We start from the raw sequence: 26,081 nt of genomic DNA on the forward strand, positions 1-26,081 counted from the left end.
ATTGCATTATGTAAAATAAATCATAAACAAAAATATACAGTGCTTTACAAAAGAATTCATGAATACACTCACCAAACCCCTGTAGAATAGATAAATATAAGTCCTCTGTAAAATGAAGATTAAGTGACTTGTCAAAGATCAAGGCAAACACAAAGTCAGATTTCCGGACTCCACCAGTTCTGTACTTTTATTTAGCTATCCTAAGGCAAACAGGAGGTTTGAAGTAGAGAATCTAGTAGTACTTGTTTTAGTGCTGGGTGCTATATAGCATCTCAAATACACACATTTCTCTGAATCTCAAGTAAATGTATTGTTCCAGGGGGTCCCAGTATGTTGGTGAAGGAACGGATATGAAGAAACATCAAAACTCATCTTGTTTTAGACTTTCTTCCCCAATTGAAATGCACCACTGGAAAAAGTCTCTTTCCTCTACTCAACTATAGCACTATGCTTGTATTTAAATAGTTTCTTTGTAAGCTGGCAGCATTTGCAAAAGGTTAGTGCTATATCATTTTGTGGAGTTTTTTTTTTTTTATACATTTGTCTCCTACATAGCAATTTGTACCTCTAGAAGGCGCCTCATTGCCTCCCAAGCACCCCCTTGTGACTAGGCGTTGCTCTGGTGTGGCCAGCCTCACTTTTTCCCCTTAATAAGGGGACACTGAGGTCACAAACATCTCGGTCAAGGAGAAGCCACTCTACAGCAATAAATAAAGCTTGCTGAAAGGAGCACTTGTACAAGGGTTTAAAGGCGTTTACTTCAGAGCTTGCATAGAACTTTAAAGTCCCAAAACAAAATATCTCTAGGTTCCAGCAGCAGCTCCTTCTACTGTAAGGCCTCAGGCTGCATAGCTTTGTAGTCTCTCTCCTGGTTGTTTAGGGTCTCTCCCAGGCATCCCTATCTGGAGAGCTTTTGCCTAGTTCAGATTCCCTAGGAGCTCCCCTCCTCTGGAGCTTCCTTTCTTCTCAGGAACTTTTTTCAGCTGAGCTCTCTCTCCTAAGCTTTCTATTAGGTCCATGTGCTTTTTAATTAAATAACTGCCTTCTAGCTACTTAGGCAGTTAACTATCCCCAGGTGGACACAGGTTGGCTCATTCTCTTCAGTGGAGCTTGGCATAGGTAGACTAGGCTAGGCATCTGACTCCCTTAAAGGGCCAGCACTATGACAAGACTATAATAATATCTGAAATCTCCCAGTTGTAGTAAATTGCTAATAAAGCAATGGGGAAAGGATCAGAGTCAAATGTGTTTAGTCAGTTGTGTTTGCCAACATGAATCCAGCAATTTCTTATTTGAAAAACTGGATCTTTGTGACTTTGGCTCCCCTTTCTCAAAGTAACAGAGAAACTCCACATTTCCATATATAAAAGCTAGTAACTAATTGATATTGTGTGACTATGCTACAAATCCTTGCTATAAGATGCTTCCAGTGCTAAGAATCAGAAAATGAATAATCGGACTGCACTTAATGGTTAGGGAAAATGGGTAAAATGCTCCCTATCAGACATATCAGGGGAAAATAAAAGAGCTGAACATGAGCCTACAGTGGTGGACCTCAGTCACAGGAGTCCAGATTTTTTGGTAATCAATTATTTCTGCTAAACATCTGCTGTGTTCCACCCAGAAGTGGCTACATTTTAGTAGTAGGTAAATTCAGACACACTACTGAACAACCATCAGAATAAAAAGCAATATATACATATAAAATGCTATAAGGACAAAGTACAATCTCTCCAGTATGGATTCCATTTCTGAGCAGTGGTAGGATCAAACTGATTGACTGGCCTGAGCCATGTACTCTGAAAGGCTATTAAATGTTGCTATTTCAACCTCCTTCTTCCAAAATCTCTGAGTAGGTCTGGAGTCCCACAATTTTGGTTAACCTGGGCCATATTTAGCCTTAATCCATTTCTGCAAAGAAGAATGAAGGAACAGTGAAGGGCTCAACGTGTGCTAGTGAATAGGGAAAGTCATCCTTTCATACTGATGGATTAAATGATCAAAACCATAGAATAGTTATCATGGATTGCATATTTGGCTACAGTCTAAGACCAAGAAAATTTTGCAATTAATCTCTGCTTTGATTGTCAGTTGCTAAATGACCAATACTATGATACTAGTCTCATTCTTGCTGGCTAGCTTCTTTTGTGCAGCAGCTTTCTTCATTACAAGTGAACTCCAAGATCCAAAAACATGATAATACATTAATCTCATCAAAGCACAGATGTACTTGAAGTAAATAAGGTAAGAAACTGTCGCATATAAAGAGGAAATGTGCTACGCTTTCTCATTTCATATAGAGCTACTGCATAGCATTTCTCTTTACAAAATAAGGAAATATGTTAGTAAAAAGTTTTAAAAATGCACAGTTGTGTTTATAACTAATTAACATAATCAGAGAAATTGCTTCCAAGGGCTACTAAATGTTTACTGAAGGAGACGATATCTGATACCTGGACTTCCTTAGGCACATGGGAGATACCACTTCTACAGGTACCACTTGTTGAACAAAGATCAGTTCACCAATAGTTATGAAAATAGATTTATTTGCACTTTAAGGTCTATGCAACATGACACCCCTAGGTAGGTGATTGTCTGTGAGGACTGAACCCAAGACCTTGGGATCTAAAAAAACATAAGCCTCTCCTGCATGACGCTAAGGCTATGTCTACATTACAAGCAAGGGGTGTGATTCCCCTACTCGTGTATATATACACATTTGCACGCTAACTCTCAATGAACTAGCACAAGTATAAATAACCACGTTGCTATGGTAGCACAGGTAGTAGCAGCAGCAGGAGAATGCTTGAGCCATGCCACATACCAATCCACCTGAAACTGGTGGGTATGTACATGAGTCGTGCCTCCGCTGCCATACCATGGTTACACTGCTATTTATATTTGGACTCATCTGTAGTGTAGACATAGCCTAAGAACAAGGCCCCTCAGTGTAAAGGCTGTAAGGGCAGGTCCTCACTATCCGCCGGATCGGCGGGTAGTGATCAATTTATTGTGTCTCATCTGTTACGAATTATACCTAATACAAACCAAAATGGAGTCACATATGCACATATGCTAACTTTTCCTTAACACGTCTAGATGCGATCAATTGATCCCCGAACGCGCTCCCAGTCGACTCTGGAACTCCAGCTCGCGAGAGGTGGAAGCGCAGTCGAAGGGGGAGTGGCAGTGGTCGACTCGCTGCCGTCCTCACGGCCAGGTAAGTCAACCTAAGATATCTTAGGTCGACCCCCTACCCCGTCCCCCGTAGCGTAGACCAGGGCTAAGAGACCCATAAAGCTCTATATACGGATTAGCCACCAGCAGAGGACAAGAACCACTGTGTTAGCACAGGTTACATCTAGGTTATTATTATTTATACTGCAGCAGCACCTAGGAGCACTAGTCATGGAGCAGGACCCCACTGTGTTACTTGTACAAACAGAATAAAAAAGACAGTCCATACCTCAAAGAGTAGGTGACAATCTAAAACCATTTCAAGCGTATTTCCAGTATACACTTTAAGAATTATAACATAATGGCTCTAAAGCATATACCATTACTAATAATTTGATCATTTATGCCTGGTTTATTAACATAGGGCTTGACCAGAGTTATCACAAGATGCTACCTACAGGGCCTCACATGGCTGTGCAGTCCCAAGAGCAGATCAGGGGCTGAACTGTGACACACATAATCATAATGCATGCTTGTTTCCCCCTTTCCCCAAAGGAAGAAAGTCATCTGCATCAGCCCCTTATCTGGCACCATTTACTTCCCCTTCTGTGATGGCTCAGCTGTTGGATGGTGTGGTAGAGCAGAGTTAAGTCTCTCTCCACCTCTGTCTATCCATGTGGGATGGAGCATAGGTGCACCATGAAGGCCGCTTTTCCCCATGCAGTAACTCTTGGTTCAGTAGCCCTTATAAGGAAGCAACTTAAACCGTTTAAACCCTCTTATATCCACTATGTAGGCAAGTGGAGCAGGTTACCATCTCGCTCATAATGAGATCACTTGTACCCAGATGTACTGCTCTGTTCAGTCCTATTTTAATTAAAATACTTATGACCTTACTATTATAGAATGATGTAAATTGCATTCTGTAGTTAACACAATATCTAGTGTCTTTTAAAGACATTTTGAAACTTTTTTACATTCTAACCCATTTGAAAAAACTTAGCCCTAAACAGGGCCTAATCAGTCTAAGTGTATTTGATTTCCAAGAGAGAGAGAATGGATACTTGGAAGACAATGGCCCTCATAAACTCAATCCAAATGCATCTTGATCACTGACTGGGGATCTGGTGCAGATCAATACTCTAAAATCAAACAGTCAGGCAGAGAGCCTAAGGCCTTTTGGGGGCATGGCACTGAGAATAAGGAATTCTTACTCTCTAATGCCAGCTTTGACCCAAATGCTCTTTGAAGACTTGGACAAGCCACTTAACCTCCTTTGCCTTAGTTTTCCCACCTGTAAAATAGGAGTAATAATATTTATTTGCCTACCTCCCTGGATTTTTGAGTGTAATAATTAATTAAAATTTGTAATGTGCTGTCTATGCTAAGTAATAATATAGAGCAGGGATCGCCAGCCTGAGAAGGAGCCAGAATTTACCAAAGAGCCACAGTAATACATCAGCAGCCCCCCATCAGCTCCCCCTTCCCACCCGCCCTCAGCACCTCCCACCCACTGGCAGCCCTGCCATTCAGCACCTTCCTCTTCCCTCCCCACACCTCCCGATTAACTGTTTCATGCCGTGCAGGAGGCTCTGGGGGGACGGGGGGAGCAGCGAGGGCACAGCAGGCTCAGGGGAGGGGGAGGGAAGGGTGGAGTGGGGGCAGGGCCTGTGGCAGAGCCAGGGGTTGAGCAGTGAGCATGCCCCAGCACATTGGAAAGTTGGCGCCTGTAGCTCCAGCCCAAGAGTAGGTGCCTATACAAGGAGCCGCGTATTAACTTCTGAAGATCCGCATGTGGCTTTGGAGCCACAGGTTGGCCACTAGTGATATAGAGGGAGGGGAGAGACTGATGAGGAATGCTGAGACAAAAGAAGGAGAAGAAAGAATGTAACATAAAAGAAAGCAAGGAGATGGACAACTAAGAATAGACACAAGCAAGAAATAGAGAATGTGAACAAAGGAAATGTTGCTTTACAGAGACAACAGAGAAGGGGAAACCAAAACAAGAGGAAAAAAAAGAGTAAACACAGTGACAGGAGAGAATGTGTTTTGGTGATGGAAATAATGGGTCAGCCATGAATGGAGAGAAAAAGGAGAAAGAAATGGAAACAGAATAAGCAACAAAAGGCACAAAAATTTTGGTTAGGGCATTATAGTTTAATTTATTTATGCTTTTTTATACTGTTGTACTTCCTGTCAGATGTTATCCATCTGTGTAAGGCTGGGAGCAAAGATACAGGATAGCTATGTTAGACTGTGATCACCACTTCCCAATTATATTATTTAGATTTAGAAATAGGATTTTAACTTTAAGCTTTGGTCCTTTGAATCCCCTGTGACTAGCCCCTGTGTGAATGGGCAAGGGCAGTGGGGGGTGGGGGTAGGGGAGGGAAATGCAGAATTACTTCCATTGTTCCCTAGACTTTGTGTGGTTGGAGAGTGAAACCACTGCTTGTACTAGCAATGCAAGCAATACTAACCTGCCCAGAAAGGGAGGCAGGGTGTGGGTGAAGACAAAGCACAGCTGTAGTATATACCTGCCTGGATACCCAGGAGGCATTTCTGGTTGACTCAGTCAGAAGTGCTTCCTGGGACTCCCACTGTAATATAGCAGCTGCACATACCTCCCACATACAATGCAGAGCTGTGCCCTAAGCAATGATATATGATTAAATTGAGAATCATTGACAAGTCTCGGCATTTGCACCACTTCCTGTACCTTTTGTAAAGACTAATGAAAAAAACAGCATACATATCTTGAATGTTTTCTACAGTCATCCAAAGGCAGATATTATTGGGTAACCTTTACATTGTTCTAAGTAACATTTACTTTCTTTTAGTTCATTGTTCTGTTTCAGTTAAAACTAACAACAGTATTTAGCTTCCCATCTCTCCATTCTTACACACATTTCAGTACTTCTAATTTCAGCATCACTCCTTTCTTCTATTTATGCTTCTGTTAGAAACTGCAATATTTCTAGGTTCCCCCAAATGTTAGCCATAACACTGCAGCAGAATTGTATCTGGTACATTTTGAGAACAACAACATTCTCCAGTTTACCATTTTCAAATTATGTGCTAGATTACTAACTCTTTACACAGGTGAACAGTTACACAAGTATGGTAGTCCATATTGATTTCAGTGGAACTACTTGTATGAGAAAATGGTTGATAATCGTCCCTATGCTATTTGCCTGTCAACCAAAATCTCAAGTGAAAAAAATTAACACAACAACTTGAAAGAAAATTACATGAGGGTCATATTATGCCCAACAAGTTTAAAAATCACTGAAATCTGGTTTTCTCTTTAACTGTGTGATGTCAAAGTATGACTAGAACATTATAATCAAAAAGCTACTCAATAGGTAAAAAATACTTTCTTAATTATGTCCATTCCACAGCATTTACACAGGACAATAAATTAATTGATACACATGTCACATAAAGCTATGATATATACGTACCAGTTTTGGGGTTTATTGAAAAGAATCCCTGTGGGTTTCCACTTGTAATCTTGTAGGTCAACTTTTCACTAGAGCTCGAATCAGGATCAAATGCCTCAATCCGAATGACAGATACATCCTTAGGTGAATTCTCCAAGACTTCTGGGTAATAAACAGGTTCTGTTGTCTGCGGAGCATTATCATTAACATCCCCAACTTCTATGTAGATTTCAATGAAGGAAGATAGAGGCACAACACCCTGGTCTGTTGCATAAACAGTTAACCAGTAATGTGAGGTAGTCTCACGGTCCAGCAGATCAGCTGTCTCTATGACACCTGTTCAACAGGAGGGAAAAAAGCAACAATATTAAATGCCCCGTAAGTATAAAAAGTTTAAAAAAAATTTTTAAAAACCCCCACCAAACCCAACACAACTCACAAATGAATGGCACAGATTCTTGTGCGTGCGTGTGTGTAGGGTTAACCTGAAAGTTTAAAAATGAACATCCTTAATTAGTACTAAAAGGGTCTGAATTTTTATATTGTATTGTTTCAATATTTATAAATCTATTTTCTTTTTTAACATCTCTTGAGAATTATCTGATCATTTAACATCATTCCTGAAACTATTTCTGCCCAGAAGATATTAATTATGAGTTATCTGAAGTCTTTGGGATTTGATTTACCCTCTCAATTCATCACTCCTGACAATGAGAGTTTAACACTGTATTAAATTATCTAACTGATTTAGTACCAAGGTTTTGAACTATTTACCACCATTTAAATTAGTGAGAACCTATTTAAATTTGATTTCAGAGTAGCAGCCATGTTAGTCTGTAACCGCAAAAAGAACAGAACAGGAGTACTTGTGGCACCTTAGAGACTAACAAAGGTATTTGAGCATAAGCTTTTGTGGGCTACAGCCCACTTCATCAGATGCATAGAATGGAACATATAGTAAGCAGATCTCTGTATGTGTGTAGCCTCTTACAGTTTGTATGGCAACTTCCACCTTCTCTGTAACTTCTTACTATATGTTCCATTCTATGCATCCGATGAAGTGGGCTGTAGCCCACGAAAGCTTATGCTCTAATAAATTTGTTAGTCTCTAAGATGCCACAAGTACTCCTGTTTTTATTTAAAATTTGGTGACATATACACTCATATGTATCTATGTGTCTGCGTGAATTATGTAAATGAATGTTTCTTAATGTGTATAAATACTTGAATCCATATACACAACCTTTTTGAGAAATCTGAAAATAGAGAGAGGTTTATGTTGCCCTTCTCAGCCTTAGCTACAGTGTTTGCCGTTACTTTGGCAAATGAAGGTGCTCCTCTTACCCTCATTGCGTATCCCAAAAAGAACTAAAATTCACTATTTCTAAAGAAACAGAGGAGCAGCTACAGAATACACACTTAATACAATTTATCTCTCAAATCTACAGGAGTTTGTCTGAACAAGAATACCAAAATCTGACCCAATAAAGGGAAAATACATACAGCACTATTTTACACGCATCTTACTGCCCAAGGTAAAATTATAACATATATGTTTCCATGACAAGAATGTGGCATATAATGTAATTTATTTGACAAGTGGGATAATATCAAAAGGTTTCAAAGAGCAGGACACAATAAAATCATTTCACCCTCTTTCCTTTGAGCCAATCTCATCCAGACTCTCTTCTCCCAGGCATTATTTTCTAGTTAGACCCAAAGAGGACCTGACATAAAAACACCTTAATATCTACAAAGAGAGGGACCAAAAAAAAGCAACAGTATGTGATAATCATAAAGGGGCACTGTGAAGGCTGGTCATTATTAACCATCATCATTATTGTTTATGCTACAGTAATGCATAAAGACCTAATCGTGATTGGAGCCCAAATGAGCCAAAACAGTGACATGCCAGCTAGGTTTGGGATTGTGGACACATTTACATGATGTGCATGTAATATTTTCTACTATCCTGTGCCTATCTGTTCTGCTCATGCATGCTGTCAGTAAAATTGGATCGAGGTAAACACACATTTATGAGTGTACCTTCTGGAGCATGATGTTTGTAAAAATAGTACTGCTGCATTTCCCCTGCTTTAGAGGCACTGTAACCCCCCTCCCTTCATTAAACATAATTAATGTTTGCTTTTAATAGGTGTGGGGGGGGGAATATTGCCCCTCACCAAAACTACTTTAAGAGGTTTAAACATTGTTAAATTTGTATCTTCAGATTGTGTATCTGAGGACAAATTATGGTCCAAACATAACTGCCACTGAGGTCCCATTAGGAGTAGTATGAACAGAGAGCACAATTTGGCCGATGCAGAAGATAATACGATTAACAGTTTCTCAAACTCTTAATTGTGTCTTTGTCCTTACAGGAAATTGCATGAGAGTCTGATGATGAAAACCCTGAATCCAAAATGAAAGCAGGGTTATTTTCTGAAAAAGCTAGCTTCTAATACAAGAAAGAAAATTCAAGTAACCTTTTACTGTTAAAGCAGAAATGCACATCATTTCAAACACAGTATTCAACATTTTAGAATTACCACCAGATGTCACTATGGAAACTGGTTGTGTGAAATGTAGAAAGCGGTAGGGCTGGAGTAAAGACAAGGGCAAATGAGAGTTCTGTATATTAAATTATATTCTGTATAGGATGCTCTTAAAAACAAAATAGATAATAGTGTCTGTCTAGGTACTTTTTCTTTTTGCAGAGGAATCCACTAATACCAGCAAAGTACTGAAAAGATAAGGTATTACTTTAAAATAAGTTGGTATTTTATATTTTCCACTTTTCTATTTTGTATTTGTACTTTGTTTACCTAGGATTTTCTTTCAAAAAACCACAAATAATCATAATATACAATCACTGTATCTCTGTTAAGCAGTTGCCAATTAGCTGTGCTCTTCATCCTGCAAGCATAATGTCTAAACATCATGGAGAACATAAATTATTTTTAAGTGTATCTGTCTGATCTGTATTCCCCCCGAATGTCCAGGATCTATTTTTATTATTTACTCCTGTTGTATTTTTTATGTCTTTTTACTTATTAAGAAGACTTACTTGAGAGTTAATGAACCAGATTAAGAATCCTGACTTCACTTTTAACCACAGCATTTCCATAGAAACCCCATGTGCTGAATGTGGCATGCAAGAGTTTCAGTTGTACAATCTGTGCAGGCTGTGCCCTTATTTATCCTGTGGCAACTTCGCAAAAGCTACATGCCCTACTGACCATAAGGCTAGATTACATTAATTCCCTCCTAGCAGGGCTTTTAGCAGGGCTTCTCTGTTGCTTGCAGCTTGTGTAGAATGCAGTGGCACGCTTATTTATTAGGTTGAGCAACTATCACCATAATATGCCTCCCCTGCATTCTTAACACTGGCTATCTCAAAATAAAATGGCAGATTAATATTAAAATGGCCCTGTATGTTTTTAAAATTCTCAGAAGGGTAGACTTTAAGACAGACCTCCTCAAGGCACTCACCCACCCCCTTTTACAAATTCCACCACCTCTCCTTAGTTATGGTGACTCCTAGCTACAGACAGACTGTCGAAGTCTTGCTCCCTTGACATCTCTCTCCAACACCTGAAAACTTTAAATCTACTACTTAAACAAGAAAAATGTTTTTGCACAAAAACAAAAGAAACCTAGATTCAGAGGGGAACCATATAAAATAGGTTGCTAACTTTCTGATTGCAGAAAACTGAACATCCTTGCCCCACCCCTTTCCCGAAGCCCTTCCCCTTCTCTAAGGCCCCCCCCCCCCACTCTCCCCCACCCTCACTCACTTGCTCCTTTTCACAGGACGGGGGTAGGGGCACAGGCTCTAGATGGTGCTTATCTCAGGTGGCTCCCTGGAAGCAGTGATATGTTCCTCCAGCTCCTAGGCAAAGGGGTGGCCATGGGGCTCCACGTGCTGCCCCTGGCCGCAGGCACTGCCCCCACAGCTTGCATTGGCCACGGTTCCAGGCCAATGGAAACTGCTGAGCCGGCACTTGGGGCACGGGCAGCATACAGAGACTCCATGGCCGTCCCTCCGCCTAGGAGCCTGCCGGGAGCCTGCCAGCCTCACTGTGCTGCCATCCGGATTCTTAACGGCTCGGTCAGCAGCACTGACCCGAGTTGTCAGGGTCCCTTTTCGACTGGGTGTTCCAGTCAAAAATCGGACACCTGGCAACTCTAATATAAAAGGATTATCAGGGTAACAACCAGAAACATGACACTCCTGAAAATGTTAGTACATTTATGTTTAGTTTTATTTCAAATTCAGTCTGGGTCCATAAGATGATTTCTACAAACTCTTCACTTTGACAAAGCTATGATTTTTGTGAAAATTTACAATGACAAACCTACAGTGCTACTGATTAATTAACCAGTGAACAACTCATCTAGCACAGATGTCTACCCAACAGGATAGTGTTGGCTTTCAGAATTCTTCCAATTTTAACTTGCTCTAGGGTCACCTGCACTGTAAGTCTGCATTAGTGATTAGCATCCGGAAACCTGAGCTACCTAAGCTGACAGTGAGAGTGAAATGAATCATTCTTCCATTTTTTCCTGTTGGAACAAATCCCAAACTGTTGAACAAATATTTCTTCAATAGGACTGCTGTTTAAAAGTTTGAATCAGATTAAACAAGTATGAAAGAAGTTCATTCTATGGAACAGTTGAGAAAACAACAACACTGATATCTGTATTGGGACCTGAACTTAATGTTAAAAAAAAAAAAATTACCTGATGCGAAGATTCCTCAAATTTGCAAACAAAATATAGCAGAAATACAAACTTCTCCACCTCCCTTCACTTCAGAACAGATATCAGTGATAGGCACATTAGAGAAGATAGATACCTCATTAAAAATGGACACATACATTCTAAGAATTAAGTTAGTCTGACAATATTAAAAACAAAGACACAAAAAGCCACTGCTTCAGTATACGGTACATGCAAAAGGGAGCTGGAAGAAATGAGGCCAAGCAACTTTCCCTCACACTTTGCACACAGGTCAGCCACAATTTCTTTTGGAACCAGACCCACTACTCCTGGTTAGTAGAGCTAACCTGGTGAAAAGGATATGGGAGGGGTGAGTGTGAGGGTCTGACTCAGCTTCCCCCTTTACACCAGGACAGCTCTGAGGAGTACATCTTTCAAAATGGGGCAGAGCTACTAATCTAATGTGCACTCCCCCCGGAGGAATTCTGGCTGTGACAAGCCAGATTTTTTCCAGGGCTCCCCCTGCAGAAATATACAACCCAAAATACATTCAATAGTTTAAAAATCCCAGTCCAGTTTGTATCAGAAACTATGCACAAAGCCACACCTTAAAATCTCTTACCAGCCCCTCTCCTTCAGATCTGACCTTAAATGTTTTAAATCACCAATAAAAAAATGACACTAATAGTCGCACCTTAAATCTCAAGGGACACTGGACCACACAAAAACACACACAATTCAATAGATTTTTCAAGCTCTGCTCATGAAGTTACAGGCCTGGAACAGATCAAGCTAAACCAGGATGAAGATGCTTTTCACAAGGATAACAATATTTTCTTCCCTATCACTAGTCCAGGACCAGTGCTCCCAAAAGTGAATTGGTCCTTAAAGGTCTTGTGCTGGTCTGCCAACTATTCCTCTTTGCAATCTTTACTATATTATTCTAGTAGCCCATCTCACGCAGTTTTAGAGCAGACTAATGCTTTATGCTAGCTAGACTAATTCTTTATGCCATTTGGAAGCCAGCATTCTAAGCTTTCAGACCCAGTAAATCATTGGATTAGAGCTCCAGTGGTTTTCAGGAGAGCAGTCACAAAAATTATGTTTCATTTCAAATACTAAGAAGAAGAAAGAATCAGAAAGGTGTGATTTCTGATACCTTGTGACCAGCCAAGTCCAGTAAATAAATGCTCTTTCCACTGGGATAGCTGTGGGTAGAGTTTCCACCTCTTCAGCAGTATGAAAAAATATATATATATATTTGTTTTTAGCTCTGGTGGTTTACAAGGTATCAGGTCTTAAGCTACATTAGATCTACATTTATCCCTCCATTTTCCATTGCTTTTTTGGCGTGGGTCCAAGAACAAATATAGCATGTGCTGGACTTTAGACAAATATAAATTTCAATTCCTGACTGTGCTACACTTGGCTCTAATCCATGCTGCAAGTCCATCACTTTAACAAGTGCTTAATTCACATAAATATAGAACATTCACCACCATATAGAGTTTGGGATTTTATATTTCTGATTATTTTCCCTTAACACACCTCCAACTGACCTGCTCTCATGACAAAAGATGAAGATGCTGAAGGACGATTTTTCATATCACACTGACAGTAAAGCCAGTACTTCAGAATGAAGAGGAAAGGTAGAATATCAAAATGCACATACTGTGTGAGATTCTCATTTATATTAAGGCCCTTTTACATCAATCTGGCAGTGTAACAAGGTCTTGAAAGTGGGACTAAGTTACACTGACACCTACTGAAAAGGTCTTTTTACGCTGCCAGGGTGGTATAAAGCAGTTTTAATGTAAACAAGAATCTGGCCCTTCATAAGCATCACTAATATCTTTCAGTGTTAGGCAGTTTTTAAATGGAAGGTGGTTGAATGGCCTCCCCTACATTTTAAACACTTTACAGATAGGCACTACTACTTCTTATCACTTTTCTTTCATAGAAAGGAAATTTTATCAGTGAATTCTTTACCCATTTTTGCCTAGGCAGCCTGGTAATCTTGCCTTTTTACAATGCTATGCTCCCTTCCCTATCTTGTCCCTACACCTAGTTGCATTCTGCAAAGAAGGAAAATCACCATTAAAAGTTTCTTTAGTTTCTGTATCTGCTAAAGAATTGTTGTCCATCAAATATAGCTCTGTTGGGGGGATGGTGAAATCTGCAGCTCCAAAACCCTTTTTCTCTAGGCGAGACGTAGAAGTTCTTCAGCCTTTCAAGAGATCAGGACAAAATTAGGGTTTTACTCCTAGACTAGTGAGAAGAAAACATAATTATGTGATGAATCTTATCCTAGACTGTAATCTGCAAAGGGACATCAGCACTGATATTTCCTTTTGGGAAAAAAAAAATACTAACCTAGAGTTAAGAAAATTCACTAGTGTTCTCCAATTAGAGCTGAGCATGGGGCCATGTTCTTCCCTCATTTACACACAGTTGCAAACTTAGGGCCAGATCTTGCTCCCACTGGAGCTAATGACTTCAGTAAGAGACGCTCAGTAAGAGCGGATGATCCTAAATTAATTCAATGGGATAGCATCAATCTGGAAGAATAAATTACCCCAAGAGCACAATATTTGAGGAATTAGGATTGGAGGTTGAGAGGTACAACCCTCTTTTTCCTTCACCACCGGGGCCACATGTTTTAGCCACTTCACAATTTGGAGAATATCATGGATGCTGTAGGTTACAAAAGCCAAAATGGACTTATTTAAAATGCAGTACATTTCTCATTCTCAACAAAAAAGAACTGTTGACAAAAATGTGAATTTTCAAGGTCTTAATAGTATGTCTAATTTAAATTAAATAGCCCAAACCACTATGACCAAAGTCACTAATAAACCAAGAATAAATGTATAAATCTAACGAAGGGCAGACAGTCTTATATACACCAATTCCAACCAATTAACAAATGCTCCAACTATAATACTCCCAATTCCCAAGGATGATCCTCCTTAAGTGTGCTTATCCGCGAAAACTCTCATTAACAATATTAATGACTCTGTAATGGAAATCAAAACCTGCAATCATTTCTCGGCAAAGCATGAAAATGCAGTTTAGCAGAGCTTGCCCTGGGAATGACATTTGAAACAAACAAAGAGAAATCCCTGGCCTGGAACATGATGCTTGAAATCTGATTACAAACTTAATTAATCTAAATTCTAATAAGCTTGGTAAATCAAAACCTTCCTCAGCCACTTTTAAAGCCTGTTACTGCTATATGAAGTAACAGCAGTACTATTTTGAAAACTGCGTGAACACATATTTTGATCAAATATGACCTTCAATAGACAGTCCAAATGAAGGATTAAAAATTAAACAGATTAAATCTATTACAAACCAAGATGCATGCTTTCCCTACTGCCACTTGTCTGTATTGACAGCAAAACAGTATGCTATCTTTTAACTCATTAGTGAGACATAAAAGTACAAAACATTATTTAAGCTGTATACTACCCATTTTCAAGTAGCAAAAGAAAAAAACAGAGAAGGCTTTATCTTAATGTTTATTGAAATTCACTCTCTCATCCAGTCCCTCCCTGCTATGTAAATGTATGCACAGCTGTATTTCTCCTATGCACAGTTGCCAATATTTGAAAAATAGGTTCAAATCAACCTGAAGGCCCACGGCCACCAGATGACTGTGTGACTATTCTGGTCAAATTTCTGGTTTGTCCTTTTTTTGTTTTTTGGTGTTTTTAAGTGTATGAATCACGTAGGGACAGATTCTGATACTTATATGATGCTCATTAGTACCATGCTCCTTGAGTGATACTGATGGGACTTCTGGGGAGCATGAATAAGGCTATCAAAATTTCTCTGTTCATTATAACGGCTTCAAAATAGATACAATTTTCCGGCTGTTCTTAAAACTCCATTCTTCTACAATAACAAAGGTCCAGGAAAAAAAAATAGAGCAAGAGAGATATCCTCCAACATTTGCATCCTCTGCCTTTTTATATTACATAATGACATCACCTTAATATATGATATAATGATGTTACAATAATGATGTTTCAGTGCAAATTTATACAAAGAATGATGGGGGTAATCCCATTTTATATGGTTTCGTTAAACATCCTAGTAAGATATGGATTTTCCTATTAATTCATCCCCCGCACCTGAACACAAGTACATATACCCACACAGTCTCACCTCTCTGATCCAAATAATCTGGAATTCTAGCTCCTGTTTGTGTCTTTCTGGGGCAGTTTGGAGGAAGTGTGGCCCCTACCACTACTAGATTAGATGGGAATGTTTGCTGGCCTGCTCCTCCTCTGTCTTGGCAAGACGTATTTCTGTCTCTCTTCCTCTTCACAAAATTCCCCACTTTTGTCTCTTCCTGTGCCATTCTCCCTTTCCTAAACTCCCTCTGCATCTCCGTTTGCAGTTTATGAGTTCCTCCTCTCCCTGGCCCTAACCTTAAGGTTGCTGCTGCCCCTGACCAAGGCCGGCTAGGTGGGAGAAAGCTCCTAATGCCTCTTTACCACCTCCTGTCAAGGTTCCTCCCCCACTCTGAACTCTAGGGTACAGATGTGGGGACCTGCATGAAAAACCTCCTAAGCTTATCTTTACCAGCTTAGGTCAAAACTTCCCCAAGGTACAAAATATTCCACCCTTTTGTCCTTGGATTGGCCGCTACCACCACCAAACAAATACTGGTTACTGGGGAAGAGCTGTTTGGACACGTCTTTCCCCCCAAAATACTTCCCAAAAACCTTGCACCCTACTTCCTGGACAAGGTTTGGTAAAAAGCCTCACCAATTTGCCTAGGTGACTACAGACCCAGACCCTTGGATCTTAAGAACAATGAACAATCCTCCCAACACTTGCACCCTCCCTTTCCTGGGAAATGTTGGATAAAAAGCCTCACCAATTTGCATAGGTGACCACAGACCCAAACCCTTGGATCTGAGAACAATGAAAAAGCATTCAGTTTTCTTACAAGAAGACTTTTAATAAAAATAGAATTAGAAATAAGAAATCCCCCCTCTAAAATCAGGATGGTAAATACCTTACAGGGTAATTAGATTCAAAACATAGAGAACCCCTCTAGGCAAAAACCTTAAGTTACAAAAAAGATACACAGACAGAAATAGTTATTCTATTCAGCACAATTCTTTTCTCAGCCATTTAAAGAAATCATAATCTAACACATACCTAGCTAGATTACTTACTAAAAGTTCTAAGGCTTCATTCCTGGTCTATCCCCGGCAAAGACAAAATGTAGACAGACACACAAACGCTTTGTTTCTCTCCCTCCTACCAGCTTTTGAAAGTATCTTGTCTCCTCATTGGTCATTTTGGTCAGGTGCCAGCGAGGTTACCTTTAGCTTCTTAACCCTTTACAGGTGAGAGGAGATTTCCTCTGGCCAGGAGGGATTTTAAAGGGGTTTACCCTTCCCTTTCTATTTATGACACCTCCTCATCCTACGTGCCTCACTGACCTGTAAAGTTACTAAGACGACAGCAGCACCAGCAGGGTGAAGGAGTGAAGACCATCTGGAAAAGGAGGAGAGGCAGTGTTTGTCTGCTGTTCAGCAGTCTCAAGAGGCTTCAAGGAGGAACATCACAACTGTTTCCCCTTCAAGTAGGGACAAAGAAATCAGGAGAGTTGGCACGTGTGATTCTATGTGTTACGGGTCCTTTAGAGCCTCATACTCACCATCAGACATGGTAAAGGAAAGCAAGGTAGATGGACAGAAGGCAAAACGTTTCATTTTATGTAGGGGTGGGCAAACTATGGCCCAGGGGCCACATCCAGCTCTTCAGACGTTTTAATCCGGCCCTCAAGCTCCTGCCAGGGAGCGGGGTCTGGGACTTGCTCCGCACAGCTCCCGGAAGCAGCGGCACATCCCCCCTACAGCTCCTACACATAGGGACAGCCAGAGGGCTCCACATACAGCAAACAGGGCCAATGGAAGCTGCAAGGGCGGCGCCCGCGGACGGGGCAGTGTACAGAGCCGCATGACCACGTCTCCACGTAGGAGCAGGAGAGGGGACATGCTGCTGCTTCCGGGAGTTGCTTGAGGTAAGCGCCGCCCAGAGCCTGAACCCCTGACCCCCTCCCGGGCCCCAATCCCCTGCCCCAGCCCTGATCCCCCTGCCGCCCTCTGAACCCCTCAGTCCCACCCTACTGCACCCCAGAGTCCGCACCCCCACCAGAGCCTTCCCCTCCCTCCTGCATCCCAAACTCCAATTTCGTGCGCATTCATGGTCCACCATACAATTTCCATACTCAGATGTGGCCATCGGGCCAAAACATGTGCCCACCCCTGATTTAATGTATTTACCTATGTCATAAAAATAAAGGGAAGGGTAACCATCTTTCCGTATACAGTGCTATAAAATCCCTCCTGACCAGAGGCAAAACCCTTTCACCTGTAAAGGCTTAAAAAGCTAAGATAACCTCACTGGCACCTGACCAAAATGACCAATGAAGAGACAAGATACTTTCAAAGCTGGACCGGGGTGGGGCCGGGGGGGGGACGACAAAGGGTCTGTCTGTCTGTGTGATGCTTTTGCCGGGAACAGATCAGGAATGCAGACTCAGAACTCCTGTAAAAACTTAGTAAGTAATCTAGCTAGAAATGCATTAGATTTCCTTTTGTTTAATGGCTGGTAAAATACGCTGTGCTGAATGGAATGTATATTCCTGTTTTTGTGTCTTTTTGTAACTTAAGGTTTTGCATAGAGGGATTCTCTATGTTTTGAATCTGATTACCCTGTAAGGTATTTACCATCCTGATTTTACAGAGGTGATTCTTTTACCTTTTCTTTAATTAAAATTCTTCTTTGAAGAACCTGATTGCTTTTTCATTGTTCTTAAGATCTAAGGGTTTGGGTCTGTGTTCACATGTACAAATTGGTGAGGATTTTTATCAAGCCTTCCCCAGGAAAAGGGGTGTAGGACTTGGGGGGGGATATTTTGGGGGAAGACGTCTCCAAGTGGGCTCTTTCCCTGTTCTTTAACACGCTTGGTGGTGGCAGCCTAAGGTTCAAGGACAAGGCAAAGTTTGTACGCTGGGGAAGTTTTTAACCTAAGCTGGTAAGAAAAAGGGGGTCTTTCATGCAGGTCCCCACATCTGTACCCTAGAGTTCAGAGTGGGGAAGGAACTTTGACAACCTATATTTCTAACACACAGAGATAACACATTTCAATCTAGTATATTCTGTTTACAGTGTGTAAAAATGTAAAATGACTACTACTGTAAAGTTATAGCCAATTCCATGCTTCTGATCCTTTGAAAATTTAACGAATCTTCTAGAAGATTCGTTAGACTAGATTATGCCTGACTGTGCCAAGGGTGGGTAAGAGAAAGGGAACAACCCTGAGCCACTGCCATGGACAGCCACAGTCTTGTATGCCAGAAGGAGTTCTACCTTTGGAAAGGAGTCTGAAAACATTTGACCTACAGAATTCCCAAAAGTAAAATTATTTCATGCCCTCAATCTGGGGTGGTGCAACTCCCCACACCTCCCAATGTGAGGCATTCCTTATAAGGTACAATTGAGCCTTTTGTCTGCAGTTTCGCTAAAACAACATCCAAGAGTAATGTCAACAAAACTGCATATTATTTGTCCAACCACATAAAAAACCCCACCACATGATCTTACTGGATCTTTAAACTAGGCAAAACGATTGCCCCATAGCACTTAAGCTGTAATGTCCTGTCATGGAGACAAGGAACTATTCAGCACTTAAAATGTCATTTGAAAAGACCAAAACCTCGATGCTGTGAACTCTTTGAAGCAATCTCCTGCTAAAGAAGGAATGGAATGAGATTCCTTTTGCTAAAGTAAAATGTCAGCTTGTCTACTGTATAAACAGGGCAGAGTGCCAAAAGAGGCACAGTCTAAACTCCTAAAATGCTGAAGATCTGTGGTGGTCAATGTGAGCTTTTAAAAATGACACACAAGCTGACTTAAATAATGTCTTGATAGCATAACTGAGCCAAAAAATGCTGGCCTTTCCCTTTCTTTACTTATATCACATATATACTTTGAATAGAAAGTATTATTTGATATTTTTTTCTGAAGAATAAGGAGCGATAGCCATACAGAAAATATTTGCTCTCAAATGGTAGGCAGTTTAAGGTTTATCATCAATAAAGATGGATTACCCAGGTAAATCACCCATCAGATTTCTTAAAACTGATTTAAAATTGCCCTTGTTTCAAAATATAATCTTTATTTGCAATTTTTGAATTACATGTGCACATGCTTTTTCCTCTGCTCTAGAAACTTCTAACTGGGCATAAATAAGGAGACTGGTAACTTAGCAACAGCCGGCCAATGTACAGCCAATGTAATGCCAGCCAATTTACTAATTCATGCAAATTAGTTGTTTGCAAACTTATAAGAAAAGTATGAATGTGCATAATTAAGAAATCAATTTAGTTTCAAGTATTTTCACTGATTTGTATACTTTTTTGACATTTCAGTGGCCCATTTATTTTATGTCTGAGCAAAGATGAATCTTAAAACAACAACATAAAACATTTCTAATTTGTTAAAGAATTCAATTGTGTTCTCATTTTAAATGTATTCAGCTTGTTTGTATTTTAATGCTTTCAAAAGCAATTTAAAAGACTGATAAAAAAGGATGTAACCCAACAATGCAGGGGGGTGTGTGTTTAGGGATTCTCTAATTTACCACAGCAGTCCTTAGATAATATTACCTCACCTTTCAGGTAATTTGATTTTTTCTTCAATTTTAATAATTTTTGGTCATATTTATGTTTAAATTTTATAATTAAATAAAATATACCCTCCTTAATTTAATAAGTTTTCTATGAACTGGTTTTATGCAGCATTGCAGATTCAATATTCCTCCCTCAGTAAGTCAGGAGAAGGGTATTAAAATACATAAAGATTTCGTTCCTAGACTTTCTAATTTCTGCTTCAAAGGACTCTCAGAAGAATGTTTTGCTGGTGCAGCTAGGAATAAATAAAGCAAGGGCAGGTTTCTATAACTAATTCACTTTGAAATAAGAGTATACTGGAATTTCAATTTCTTTTTCAGCCTTAAATAAAGACATAGTAAACATACAAAGAAAATTAAATGATGTCAACAAAGATTTTTTTAGTTACCACTAAAGATGATTCTTTAATATAGCTGTATATATTCATGCTAACATTTACCTAAACCAGTTACTAATATATCCTGCTTAGACAGGGTTAATAAATGAAAGAGGATACTGGTAACTGTTCTAATAGTCCTTGAGAATATCAAACTGCCCATTCTCTAGTATGCATAACTTTCTCAGTTTCTAGTAACTAATCACTAGCAATATCAGCAATCTGTTACAGTTGTAGTGCGTCTGCACCAAGAAATTCATTAACAGGTAGATGACAGTTCCACTTTGCAGTGGAAGGGTCTTCACAGCATGACTGGACCTTCTCCTCTTCTAAGTAGGAACAGGTATATGAGAGAGGGGGAGAGGGGGCAGAACACTACTCCAGAGGGAATGAGGTGCTTGGAGTATACATTATGTACTAGCCACTGGTGCAGTTGGGTACATATACTTTTTGCAGCAGAAAAATACACTCACATGTCTGTTTCATAAGATGATTTTGCTTTAACACAATACTTGCTACTACTGCATATTCCTCTACAATATATAGTGACCTGTACAGAAAAATATAAGCAACATTTGCATGATCATATCTAATGCTCTATTTTAAAACTAACTGAACAAAGTAGAACCTCAATATTAATAAAATAAAACAGTTCAAATTCAGTCCTGATTTATACCTCAAACAACTCCACTGAACTTAGTGGAAAAGAGAGTAGAATTTGGTCTAGTGTCAACACATTAAGTAACTGTGATGTGAGTACGTATTTTTCAAAGCTGTTAAATGTTGTAAACTGCTATATCAGTGGCCCCAAAACTTTTTCCGTCACCTCCCCCACTTTATCAGTAATGGAACCTGTCCGCCTCCCCTCTCCCCGTCAACTGCGGTCAGGAGCTGTAGCTGGGAGCAGAGCCAGGGCTGCAGCTGGGAACAGAGTGTGGCTGGGCGGCACTCCCTCTCTCCACCCTCCCTTCATACTATATGAAAATGAGACTATTTCTGCATATTGTTACTACAGTAGAAGAAAGCCCCCTTAGCAGAAGAATTATGTATATCAGTATCTGTTCTGAAACTTTTTATTAAGGCAAAGATACCATGAAACATGAAAATATTACATTTTGCATTACTTATACAGGATCAGGTTAATATTTAAAGAACGTGGCTAAAGAGACAGGCTTCAAACCTCCACAGTCTCAATACCACAAAGTAAAGCAACTGAAAAATGCATACACAGTAAAATGTTGCTTTCAAACAAAATTGGACAACCCAGAATGCTCCAGCATGTAGTTGAACCAAAACCCTGACATAAAACTTAAGAAGCAGAATTGTTTGGGACTACCTCACTTCTCTACTATGAACAGATGGTAGCAAGATAAATTGTGTTCAAATATGGAGGAAAGAAAGGAACAGTCACTCTGGACTGGCAATACATGTAGCTCAAACAGTCCAGAACAAGTTGGATACAGTGGTATGGAAGAAAAATTCTGGAGTCAGCTAATGGCTAATTGAAATTTAGTTGTGTTCATAAAGAGGATACAAACTTTTACAGGCTAAAGTTGGTCAAAACTGAGCATTAAGCTAAGAATATACTTGTAAACATTGAGAAGAGACTTTACAAATCTTAGTTAAGACTAAAAAAAGTAAAACTACATCTCAACAAAAAAATGAGTGATCACATTGCTTTCATTCTTACACAAAAGGTCAAAATTACGTTTTTTTAAAATAGCCTTTTAAAAAGTTGTTCACAAAAATTATGGGTCATCAGAACCATATCTGGGTTAAAAGAAAAAAAGAGCATTAGGGTACAAAGTGAGCATGCATTCAGAGAAATAGGGGGAAAAGTTGATGCAATCAATCAGAAGATCCCTGATGCAGCTGCCTTAGAATTTAGCCTATTACTTCCAGTTCAGGAAATCTTTTGGGACAAAGGCAGACAGTTCCTATTATCTTTCTAGTTTACGGTTATTTTAATAGCTCCAGCTTATTTCTGTCAACTACGCTACTTGTATGTCAGATTTTTGGACAAGCAGTATAATTGCTATACCAGAAACAGTTTATACTGCTGAAACCTTGATGTAGAGAGGCATTTAAAAAAAAAAAAACACAAAAAAACTTAGTGTATATTAAATGAAATGTTAACTATTATATTGCCAGGAAAATGTAGTCATGCACAGACAAGTGCAACCTGATTTCTTGGCAAAAAGGGGAAGGAAAAGCAGCTTTTGTTATGGTCAAGCAACATGATTTCTAAAAAGAGAGAAAGGCCTGAAAGCCATGGTTATGCTACTGTAACAATGAAGCACTACAATGGTAATATTATTGAAAAAAAAAAAAAAATTGCCACAAGACTTTGGGCCAAATACTGCTCACCTGACTTACTAAAGCAGTCCAGCTAACTTTATTGGGGCTATTAATGAGAGTATGTGCTCATGATTTGGCACAATCTTTTCTCCAATTATCCTCACTGGCATTCAGGACACATTCTTGTCTTCAGGGACAGACAAAACTGGTATCTACATCTAGATATACAAACTTCCCAGAAATGCTGCTATTGTCACCATCGTTTTTATAAATGTCCTGGGAGGAGGTAAACTAAAGGTAATGGGCCAGCAGTGGAAACAATATGGGTCTGTTGTATATCTGAGGAATCCCAGAATGTGAAACTATGCATCTTTCAAATCATCTGAGGCCAGAAACGTCTTTTGACAATCACAGCTATGGTGGCTTGGAGGGATTCCATTTTGAGCTTCTGCTATTTCTCAAACTGATTCAGCTACTTTAAATCTAGAATTGACCTCAGGTCCTACAATTTTCTGAACACTACTAAGTCCCTTGATTACACTCCCTGTCCTATCTGACTGTGGGGATCAGAGAATATGATCACCACACAACAACAACAACACTAACCCAGGAACCTATCCATGCAAGAAAGCCCGTTGCCAACTCTGTCCACATCTATTCAAGGGACACCATCATAGGGCCTAAGCACATCTGCCACACCATCAGGGGCTCGTTCACCTGCACATCTACCAATGTGATATATCCCATCATGTACATGACAGAGGGGCATTGCTGGCACATTGGCCAAACCGGACAGCCTCTACGCAAAAGAATAAGTGGACACAAATCAGACATCAAGAATTAGAACATCCAAAAACCAGTAGGAGAACACTTCAACCTCCCTGGACACTCAATTTCAGACCTAAAAGTTGCAATTCTCCAACAAAAAAATTTCAAAACCAGACTCCAATGAGAAACTGCAGAATTGGAATTATTTTGCAAACTGGACACCATTAAATTAGGCTTATATCACATTGGTAGATGTGCAGGTGAACGAGCCTCTTATGGGGTGGCTGATGTGATTAGGGCTGTCTGTAAGCAAGGACTGGCCTGTCTCCCAGGATCTGTGAGAGTGAGGGATCGTCCTTCAGGATAGGTTGTAGATCCTTGATAATGCATTGGAGGGGTTTTAGTTGGGGGCTGAAGGTGACGGCTAGTTACGTTCTGTTACTTTCTTTGTTGGGCCTGTCCTGTAGTAGGTGACTTCTGGGTACTCTTCTGGCTCTGTCAATCTGTTTCTTCACTTCACCAGGCGGGTATTGCAGTTTTAAGAATGCTTGGTAGAGATCTTGTAGGTATTTATCTCTGTCTGAGGGACTGGAGCAAATGCGGTTGTATCTTAAAGCTTGGCTGTAGACAGTGGATCGTGTGATGTGGTCTGGATGAAAGCTGGAGGCACGTACGTCAGTAGGTTTCCGGTACAGGGTCGTGTTTATGTGGCCATCACTTATTAAAATCCTCTGGATAACTTCCCACAGTTCCCAGCACAGCTCTCAGAAACAGGGGATACTATGGAGAGACATCAACAACTGCTGGTGTACTTTGGAACAGCAGGAGGACTACTTGAACCATTCATGCTATTATAACCTGCCACCTATATTCACAACGGTACTAAAACAGAGCAATCTAACAGTGTTTCCAGCATTTGTGGCATCTGTGCATCTGGATGTGAAGGTGTTTTACACAAGAGCTAGGAGGATCAAGTAGTTCTTAGTACAGTCAATTTCTTTTTTCTATTCAAAGTCTACAAATCCCTAGATTGGAATATATGGGGTCCAGTGACTCTGGGAGCCATCTCCATCGGCGTTTTGACAGAGTCCAAATATATTAACCTTCAAAGGCATCCATTTATTTCCTCAGGTTTTCAGTTACAGGATATGGATAGGTATATTTGTAGTCATATAATCAGGGTGGATTTTACTCTTGAATTAATATGTTGCACTAATTTGTATTGTTTACCTCTGTACAGGAGCTTTTAAAACAAAGCCATGTGTAAAAATAATCTGCGGTTTGCTTTTGAAGTAGGAGAGAAACTATTTAAAGGGATATAGGCAAATAGCTTACCTTGATAACAGGTTATTTTAGGTCTTGATTATTAATTATCAAGTGAGAAATACCCTACATATCTAAACAAATACTTAGGTATGCACTGAAGAATCAATAGTTAACTTGTAGACCATAAAGAGTTCATTATACCAGGTAAATATGATTTACAGCATCAAATGTACCAGTATTTATTAATTCAATAGGTATTAGTTAAAAGTTGGCTACAATCCTTTTAAAGTAGACACAGTGGATAACAAGTTTGCAGGGCTCTGTTCGATACATGTAGGGCTTTTATTATTAATTTCATTTTGGGGGGGGAGTATTTTTAGCAATTTTTGAGTTTTAGGTAGATGTCCAAAAATCAAGGTTTTTTAGGGCTCTCTCTTTGTATATACATTAATGAATAATGTATATACATTAATGAATAATGTATATACATTATTCATTACAGTACTATATACCAGGGATGGCCAAACTTACTGACCCTCCGAGTTGCATACAACGATCTTCAGAAGCTCAAGAGTCAGGGTGCCCCTGCCAGGGCTTGAGGCTTCAGCCCTGCAGTGGGGTCAGGGGGGTCTCGAGGCTTCAGTCCCACTGGACACGCCTGCTTGGGCTTGGGGCTGAAGCCCAGTTTCCACTGAAGCCCAAAGCCCCAGCAGGCACTTCCCATGGGTCTGAAGCCCCAAGACCTACCTCCTTGTTGAACGGAAATCCCTAGTCCTACCACCCTGCGGCAGGGCAGAACTCCTGAGCTCCCCCAAACAGTCTGGTTAGTGGAGAATGGGGTAGGGGAGCACGGGGGGCTCTGTGAGCCGCAGTTTAACTGTAAAAGAGCTGCATACGGCTCACGAGCCTGCTATATACTGTAATGAGTAATCTTTTTGTGATGTTCCCTAGTGCACACCAGCAGCATCTACATAGAAAAATGAATGTGCAATACGTTAGTTGATATTTAGAAATCACACCCGTCGGCCACATTACTGTACAGTGTAGACAAGTCCTTAGATATAAGTAGCAATTTTCAGTGTTTTTCCAGTGTTCATTGGATAATACCAGTGTTCCCTCTAATTTTTCCCACTCATGTGCGGAATGAATTTTGTTATGTGCACCAATATGGAGGTGATGTGTGGCACATCACTTCCATATTGGTGCACGTAACAGAATTCATCGGTGCACATAAAATTCGGGGTGGGACCGAGGGGTTCAGAGTGTGGGAGGGGGCTCAGGGCTGGGGCAGAGGGCTGGGGTGCAGGGAGA

At 40.1% G+C, this 26,081-nt stretch overlaps 1 protein-coding gene across 5 annotated transcripts in view; it reads right to left on the bottom strand.

Annotated features, from left to right (window-relative positions):
• The window catches only part of FAT1 (FAT atypical cadherin 1), a 152,178-nt gene that overhangs the window by 91,194 nt on the left and 34,903 nt on the right, over positions 1-26,081 (bottom strand). For all 5 annotated transcript variants that reach the window (XR_012639338.1, XM_074951304.1, XM_074951306.1 and 2 more), the window contains exon 3: positions 6,642-6,956. Coding sequence is in view for 4 of the 5 variants with exons in the window: in XM_074951304.1 (XP_074807405.1) it covers positions 6,642-6,956 (315 nt within the window). In the remaining variant the exon portion in view is untranslated. The remainder of the gene's footprint in view (positions 1-6,641; positions 6,957-26,081) is intronic.

This window comes from Natator depressus, chromosome 4, assembly GCF_965152275.1.
Source record: "Natator depressus isolate rNatDep1 chromosome 4, rNatDep2.hap1, whole genome shotgun sequence".
NCBI classification, from domain to species: domain Eukaryota; kingdom Metazoa; phylum Chordata; order Testudines; family Cheloniidae; genus Natator; species Natator depressus.